At 55.3% G+C, this 8,269-nt stretch overlaps 1 protein-coding gene across 6 annotated transcripts; it reads left to right on the top strand.

The window, feature by feature from the left end:
• Positions 1-1,127: 1,127 nt before the first annotated feature.
• Positions 1,128-7,455, top strand: LOC308606392 (uncharacterized protein). 6 transcript variants are annotated; one of them, XM_081217218.1, is made up of 5 exons: positions 1,128-1,308; positions 3,178-3,210; positions 4,653-4,682; positions 5,638-5,678; positions 6,110-7,455. In XM_081217218.1, the coding sequence occupies exons 1-5, from the start codon at positions 1,196-1,198 to the stop codon at positions 6,991-6,993; spliced, it is 1,101 nt and encodes a 366-aa protein (XP_081073344.1). In that variant the 5' UTR covers positions 1,128-1,195; the 3' UTR covers positions 6,994-7,455. The 6 variants fall into 6 exon arrangements, with proteins under 6 accessions (XP_081073344.1, XP_081073345.1, XP_081073347.1 ...); XM_081217219.1 differs by lacking the exon at positions 5,638-5,678 and having other exon boundaries at positions 1,250-1,308; XM_081217223.1 differs by lacking the exons at positions 1,128-1,308; positions 3,178-3,210 and adding an exon at positions 3,285-3,429.
• Positions 7,456-8,269: the final 814 nt, after the last annotated feature.

The raw sequence follows: 8,269 nt of genomic DNA, 5'->3' as shown, positions 1-8,269 counted from the left end.
TGGGTGAGGGCTCTATGCTAAGGTGACATCTGAGCAGAAACAGGACTGAAGAGAGGAAGAGAGTTATGGGGATTGATTGGGGGAAAGAGTTCCAGGCAGAGGAATCAGCAAATGCAAAGGTCCTGGGGTTGACATGTCCTTGGCAGGTTCCAGGAAGACCAGGGAGGCCAATGTGCTAGTGTAGCCCTGAGCAAGGGAGAGAGAGGAAGGAAATGAGGGCAGAAAGGGAACAGGGAACAGGTCACTCTGGGCCTTGTGGGCCACAGTGAGGACTTTGCATTCCTCTGAGGGAAGCAGGAACCAGTGAACGAAATGTGTTACTTAAGTGCAGAGTTTAAGTCTCTTCCTTTTACTTCAGACCACAGGCTTCATGGAGGAGTCTCCTCACTAGAAGGAAGAAAACAATCCCAATGACCAAGGGAACCAGCTAAACAAAGCGTGTTCTAGTCACACAAGGGAATACTTTGCCACTGCTTAAGGAATGAGGTCACTCTGTGTACGATGGGGAGAGACTACTTATGAGACTACTGGAGTTAAAAAAAAAAAAAAAAAGCATCTTTACCCATAACGTGTGTGTGTACATCATAAAGCAAAAAGCCCACAATGGCGACTCTGGACAGTGGGTCTGAAGTAGAGAAGTTTCATTTAATATCTTTGAAAAAAACTTTTACAATCATGTCAGTTGAAAGACACTCCTCAGATCTCCAGGGGAGTCCGGGCCTCCAAGACCCTCCTCCCTCGACCCAGGAGTCTGGCCTTCCAGCCCCCGAGTCCAGCCTCTGGCCCCGCCTCTCACTGCGCAGGCTCGGCCTCTAACTCTGCGCCACGCAGGCCCTTTCCCGGAACGCCCCCTTGTCCATCTCCGCACTGGCCCCGCCTCCCACCCTGCGCCTGGGACTGCGTCTGAGTCGGCCCCGCCCCTGCAGCCATAGCTCGCGCCACTGCCGCGCTGGCAATTCCTTCTGGCCCCTCCCACACTTGGGGTCCTTCCTCTTCACCGCCCGCCTCTTGTGCTGTTCACAGGGTTGCCTGACTCTCATGATAGGAAAAAGGGCCTCAATATTTCCTTGCTCTCTTTTCCTCCGCCTCCCGGGACAATGTCTCATCCGCTGTTCTGGAAGATTCTAGAGGAAACCGGCAGTATTTCCTTCCTCAAGCACCAAAGTGGGGTTTCCGACACCGGTGAATATGCCGGATGCCTCGGGGAGGAGCCCGACCTGGGGCCGGGGGGCGGGCCGTGCGAGCGGCGCGCGTAATAAAGCGGAAGGTGCAGCAACCCGCACACGCGGTGAAGAAAGTGAGGGTTGGGTGAGAGATCTTTGCATTTTGGCTCTTTTTTTTTCGCGGGAGGGCGTGCGTTGGGACCTGGGTCGCGCGTGTCGTGTGTGCCCGGGGCTGCTGCGGGGACGGCCACGCTGTGGCGTGGACGGGGTCAGGGCCTTTGTAAGGGCCCGGCACCCGCGCTCCCAGGCGAGCCTGAGTGCCCTCTGCGGGGCGGGCAGTGGCGACCGGAGAGGGTGGTGGCTCTTTGGGGGTGCTCGGGGCGTGGGAGAAGAATACTCCCGCCGAAGCGAACTGGGGCCACTAGGACTAGTCCTCCTTTGTCTGCACCGCAGCCTGGCTGCGCCATTTCTGTTGCCCACGTTGCAGGGCTCCGCCATTTTGTCCATTTCGGGGCGGGGGTGGCTTGTGACATGGAGTTTTTCTTTCTGAGGTTTTCCACACCTGTGCTAGCTACACGTACTTTCCCTCGGAAATCGTTCTTGTGTATTCCCGTTTCGTGTGGCTGGCGTTTTTGTGCACGTAGGACAGAGACTATGGGGCAGGTAGAGACAGAATCTCAAGGGTTCCTGAGGAAGAAGTGCGAGTGGGGTCTCTAGGTGAATTACTGGGTTGTGTCTGAGAACCAGATAGGAGTAGTTTTAGGAGAAAGCAAATGGGGCCTTTGTTCACTTTCAGGAATCATTCTGACACGGTCACTTAAATATCAGTTTCGTGATCACTCAGAACATCAGAGTTTTGTGTTAAACGTTAGTTCTGGGCTAACCGGACTTTTTTGGACATAGTTTCCCTGACTCCCGAGGAGTACTAAGCCCCTGCCAAGGAGATCCAGCCCAGGAGCAGCTAGCTGATTTTCTCTCCCCACCACAACCTAGCAAGAATCCTCTCTAGCTGAGTTTCTCCCTTCAGTCAACCATCTAGAAAACCGTTGACTTTATCCTAACTGTTGCCATGTCACAAGTGGAAGGATATTCAACCATTCATCATTGGAGCGCGCCCCCTTTTGCCATTGTCCCATATATTCCTTTTTCGCGCCTTTTTTTTTTTTTTTTTTTTTACCTTTTATTGTTAAAATCCTCGAACATGCGGGGAAATAGACATGTTTGACAGAACATTTCCCCATGTTTACTTTTGTGTCCTTCACGTTTTGAAAGTAAATTTCTTGTTTCATCCAAAATAGTTAATACTGTGTCTCTAAAGTAACATTTTTCTACTTAAAGACAAGGCTGTTGTCATCCTCAGTGAGATAATTCCTTAATGAGGCCATCTCCTATCTGCTCTGTGTCCATAGTTCCCAAGTCATCTCCAAAATGTCTTCCACGGTTGATTTGTTCAAAAATGGTTGCGTTTAAGGGTCTCTGGGCATTGCTTACGCTGCTTGTATTTTAGGTTTCTCTTTTCCTCCTCATTTACCCCAACCGTTTCTTCCAAGGGATTTGCATCTTAGCTTTCATTGTTTAGGGTCAGTAGCAGGCGTAGCGAATGCTGGAAATCTGCAAAACTAGGCAAGGGGGTTAGTCAGCAGGTTCTTTCCATGTAATGGGTTTGAGGACAGTCCCTTGTGGACCCGTGACACTGGGGAGGTGAGGGCATTTTGGTGTCACCACAGGGAAGGCTGTGGGCATTTGTACGTCCGACGGATTTTGTGTTTTCCAGTCTCTAAGCACTGTTAGCTTGCTTGGCCTCTGTCCCTGAAGGTGAGTGGCCTTGGGACCTGGTTGCAGAGGGACTGGAGCTCCCATGATGTGTCTAGCACTGGGCTCCGATCACCCCTGAGGACACAGTGCCCCCCAGGACCTTTGACACCTGGGGGTCTGAGGGGCCCTGGTTTTGATGTTCCTTGGACCCCCAGACTGTTTCTTCCCCCACCCTCACCAAATCCTTCCTGTGTTACAGGTTTGTCTTCAAGCTGAGGGCCCACCCACCTTGGTAAGAACCCTTGCTCCCAGTCCCTGACCCACCCAGGTCTAAAACATCTCACCCTCACTTGGGGTGACTTCACATCAGATATCTCTGGGACCTAATTTTATATGCCAGCAATCAGGCAAATCCCAGCTCTGCTGTTCTTGGGCTTAGGGATGTTAGTCAAGTGATTGGTCTCCTGAGCCTCAGTTTCTGTGTCTGTAGAGTGGACACAATACATCAAAGGTAAGGGTTGAATATGACAGGGAATATATGGGCTGTAGAAGAGGAAAATATTTAGTCACTTTTTGGTGTCCATGGGGGATTGGTTCCAGGGCCCCGCGGATATGGAGAGCCCAATATATGTTTTTGGGTTTCAGGGAAAAGGAGTAATCAGAAATCTAATTTTCAAACTCAGCAGAAGAAAAGAAACAGAAGGGCTCAGAGCATTATCACTCACACTGCAGGGCGGTGGGGGTGGTTTGTAGACTAAATACACTGTACCTTTCAGCAAAGATTAGGCAGCTTCCCATGCATCATGTATATGTAAACTGATACAATTGTTAAGGTTACCCTCAATTTATATAATACTTGTTGTCAGAGAACATAGTTTATCTGGAGAATGTTTCATAAATGTTTCACATTGGAGAATGTTCACAGATGTTTCAAAGAGCTAAATAAATCATCAAATGGGCATGCGTATGTGTGTTACCCAAAAAGAAACAAGTGTTCCCAGCTCTAGGAGGGTTTTTTCTCTGTTCAATGAGATCTGGGCCTAAATCTATATTCCCATTAATAAGGATGACTTTTGATACTGATACAGGTATGTCTTCACCTGTATTTAGATTACTTTCTAAATACATAATATGGAGAACTGGAAGTGTAGCCTGTGGGGTTCTCAGAGGTTTAGATTCTCGCTGACAGGTGCCTTAGGGGGTGAGAAGCTGCGTCCTGTGAAGGGTTAGCTCAGAATGCGGATCATCTGAGCATCTTTCTGGGGGGCTGTTCTCTTCATCCGAGGTGTCCTCTGCAGAGCTCTGAAGTTTTCGTTGCGGGCTGAGAGGGAATTTCTGGGATAATGTGAAGTAGGGAGAGTGTCACTTGGGCAGGGATATGTGAGGGGGGTGAGAAGAAGCGCTGAGAGCAGGACAGGGAAGCCCTAAGGGATGTGTAACATCTGTCGATGTCTGAGGCAGTGCTGGCCAGCAGAGCTGGCAAGGTGGAAATGTTCTATTCTGCGTTGTCCAGTCCGGGGGCAGCGGAGTTGGGGTGTGGGGTTTGAGGACACTGGGACCCCCATGATGTCCAGCACTGGGCTCTGATCTCTGTTGAGGACACAGTGCCCCCCGGGACCTTTGACACCCGGGGGTCTGAGTGGAGGGGTCCTGTCTCTGGGGAGGGACGGATGGGGGCCATGGTTGCCCTGCACCCTATAACCTCTCCATTCCCCCATCCCTTCCTGTCTGCAGGTGGTTCCCCCAGGAGTTCAGCAGCCCTCGGTAAGAACAGAAGAGACTCCCCTTACTATTAATGCTGTAATAATCATATTAAACTTATATTATAAATTTATTGTTAATACAATTTATAGAGTATGGTAACGTTAATACAATAAGGACAGGAGCTGAGTACTTAGTCTGAGCCAGGCCGCATTCCTAAGCACTAGATTCAGTTGATCGTCACAGTAACCCCATGATTTGAAATAGGTGCAGTTTTGTCCGTATTTCACAGGTGAGGTGGAGGCACGTAGAGGTGGTGGTTTGCCCACACTCAGTCTCCTTGTGGTGGGGAGGGGGCTTATTTCTGCAGCCTCCATCCATGTTCAGGTGCAACAGGGTGATGGGGGCTTTCTCTGCCCCCCCCCTTCTTCCCTACGGTTGATACAGGATCGGCGAGGTTGGTTTTGATCCCCGGTTCTGCCACTTTTGACCTTAGGGCACCTCCGTGATCGGGCCGAGGGGCAGGCTCCCTGGTGTGTGTGCTGTGGGCCTCCCCTCCCCAGCAAGGTCCTGGGCCCAGCCCCTCCTGGGCTTGTAGAGATGCCTCAGCTGGTACTACTGGGGATCACCGGGATCGTTGAGCGCCAGCCTCCCCCCCCCCCCCCCCCCGCCCCCTGAGTGCTGCGTCTGGGCCCTGAGTTCTGTGGCATCCACTGCAGAGGTGGAGGTGGGGCGTGTTAGAGGAGGTGGATGTGGGAGGGGCGGGGATGAGAAACAGGCCAACCCGCGGTGGGCGGGGCATGGTTTACACTGAGATGTGCTCAGTTGGTGCCTGAAGGGGCCGTGCCTGGGGACCCCTGTGATGTCCAGCACTGGGCCCTGCTCTGTGAGGACACGGTGCTCCCCTGGGACCTTTGACCTCTGGGGTCTGAAGGGTCCCTGGCTGTGGGGCAGATGGATGGGGATCATGGTTGCCCTGCACCCCACCAGCCTGTTCTTCCCCCCTCCCTGTTTGCAGGCAGTTCCTCCAGGAGGCCAGCAGCTCCACCAGGCCTCTTGGTGAGAACAAGTTCTTATTAATACCATAATTATATTAAATTTATAGTTATAAAGTGGAGAGATTATGGTAACGGTATATGTACAGGCAAATGCTGAGCACTTCACTTTCAACCAGGCACAGTCCTAAGCACTAAATTCATTTAATCTTCACAGTAACCCCGTGATGGGGGCGCAGTGGGTGGCGTAAGGGGAAGTTGGTACACGAACGGCTTGGGGTGGGGTTTGCGGGGAGACATCCAGTACGAGGGCTCCTGAAGGGGCCACGCTTGGGGCCCCCGTGATGTCCAGCACTGGGCTCTGATCTCCCGTGAGGACACAGTGCCCCCCAGGACCTTTGACACCTGGGGGTCTGAGGGGCTCCCGCCTCGGGAGAGGCTGGGGGGCTGTGACTGTTTCCCCGCCCAATGCCCCTCTCTGTTCCCTTCCCGCAGCTCCCGGGGCCGCGCCCCTCCAGCCTTCCGGCTCTTCTCGGCCCGTGGCCATGGCGGGGCAGGGCGACCGCTACTACACGTACACCGAGCTCCTGGCCATCGCCCGGCGCTTCCGGCAGAACCCCAACGAGCTCATGATCACCTGGATCCTGCGGGTGTATGACCAGGGGGGCCTGGCCCTGGCCCTGAACTCCAGGGAGTTGGTGATGCTGGGCGACCTGACCGGCGATGCCGTCTTCAACTACCGCTGCAAGGCCCTGCGGGGCGACGGCAAGACGCTGCTGGCCTGGCTGCTGCTGGCCTGGCGCCAGCGCTGGGAGTCCTTCCTGCACTTCGAGGGCACCGAGCTGCCTTTCCGACCCTGGACCACCATGGAGGAGGGCATCCAGCTGGTGCGGGAGCTGGGCATGCTCGACTGGATCTACCGCGAGCCGCCGCCGCTTCCCGAGCCCGAGTGGCTGGTGCCCGAGGACGTGCCCTTCACGCAGGGCCTGCAGCGGCGCCTGCTGACGGCCGCGCCCTCGGAGCTGCGGCTCTCGCTGGTCGGCCTGCTGGTCAAGGGCGTGACGGTGCTGGAGGCGGTGATGGTGATCCAGACCGTCGCCGACGTGGGCCTGCTCTGGCGCCAGAACCAGCCGGGCCGCGCCAGGCTCATGCTGGGGCCCAACCCGACGCGCAAGGACCTCATGGGCTGGCTGCTGAGCCACGGCATGCCCAAGGAGCGGGTGGACAAGCAGCCCACCAAGGTCCTCCTGGAGCTGTACATCCAAGAGGCCAGGCGCAGCCACACCCGCGATGCGTACGGGCCGGGAGAGGAGCAGCCCCCGTGTCCACCGTACTCTGACCAAGCCTGTGGGGCGGAGCCACCTGTGCGCCATGACTAGGCCTCCCGGGCCTTCTGGGCGAGGAGCAGGACCTCGTAGGGGAGACGCAAAGCCTTGGTTGGCTCCAGCCGGTGTTCAAGGAGCCCCAGAGGGGTGTCCTTGCCCCCAGCCCACCCCGTGGGCGTCACCAGCCAGAGCTGGCGGAGAACAGGCAGCTGGCTGATAGCTGCTGTTGCTGGATGCCAGACAGAGTGTGTTACGTTCCAGTCTGTTACACTTTGGCCCGATGGGCATGGTGGGTGGGCCCCTGCTGCTGTGTCACATGGGCCTCTGAAGCACTACAGGCCAAGCGGGAGACCCTGCAGCCCACGCCATGAAAGCACCTTGAAGCTTGTACCCTTTCTCTTAAGGCTTTTTTTAATGCAATATTTTTACCTGTTAACTTCATACAGCCCTTGGGTTTTATGGGTGCTCATTTCCCCTTTTGCAAAAGTTTTTCTATTAAGTTTCTTTTGCAATGCCTTTCTCTTTTAAAATTGAATTTTGTGCTTTGCTCGCCTGCGAAGGGGACGGCCAGTCCCTTCCAGTTTCTGTAGCTGCGTGTGTGGCTGGTACCTCTGGGCGAGGGGTGCTGGGGCCAAGAATCCCAGCTGTGAGGATGGACAGCCCTGGCAGGCGGTACCAGGCACCCATTAAGTAGCCTGCACGTCACTGCGTGTGAGCTGCGGCGTCTGACTGGGTCCAGGTGTGGAGCTGGAGCCAGAACCCTCCCCGGGTGGGGATGGAGAGAGTTGCACGGCAGCCCCAGCGAGGTCCCCCACCTGCGTGGCCCTCCCAGCAGTCTGCTGAGGCGGGGGCTGGGCTCACAGTCGCGGGGTCAGGTAATTTGGGTCTAACATGCATCTGGAAGCAAGAGGCTGCACCACTGCAATTCCAGCCCCGCCCTCCAAGCAGGACCAAGAAGTGAAGTGCAGAGAGCATTCCTAGGCCTTCCCCGAGGCCCTGTGACTGTCCAGAACCAGCAGGGGCAGTGGTAGGCCGCGTGCTTATGACAAGAGGCTCCCTCAGGGGCCCAGGGCAGGTGGTGCTGGGAGGTGGCTGGAGCCGGGCTTGTCCACACGTGTGAGGACGGGGCTGCTGACCCCTGCCGTTCCCCTCCCATGCCCAAGGTGTTCTGACAGTTGGTGGTTCTCGCGTCTGGCCGCCCAGCCCCACCTCTGGTCCTCCAAGCCTCCCCCATCTAACAGGCACCCACTGCACTCCCGGCTGCCCACCAACAGCCTAATGGGGTGTTGACACGTTTGCCTGATTATGCAGACAGGATCATCGGTGCCCC

The sequence above is a fragment of the Mesoplodon bidens genome (assembly GCF_964165515.1).
Source record: "Mesoplodon bidens genome assembly, chromosome: 18".
NCBI lineage: Eukaryota > Metazoa > Chordata > Mammalia > Artiodactyla > Ziphiidae > Mesoplodon > Mesoplodon bidens.
The sequence above is the reverse complement of the archived record's forward strand: the minus strand, read 5'-3'. Positions and strand labels throughout refer to the sequence as shown.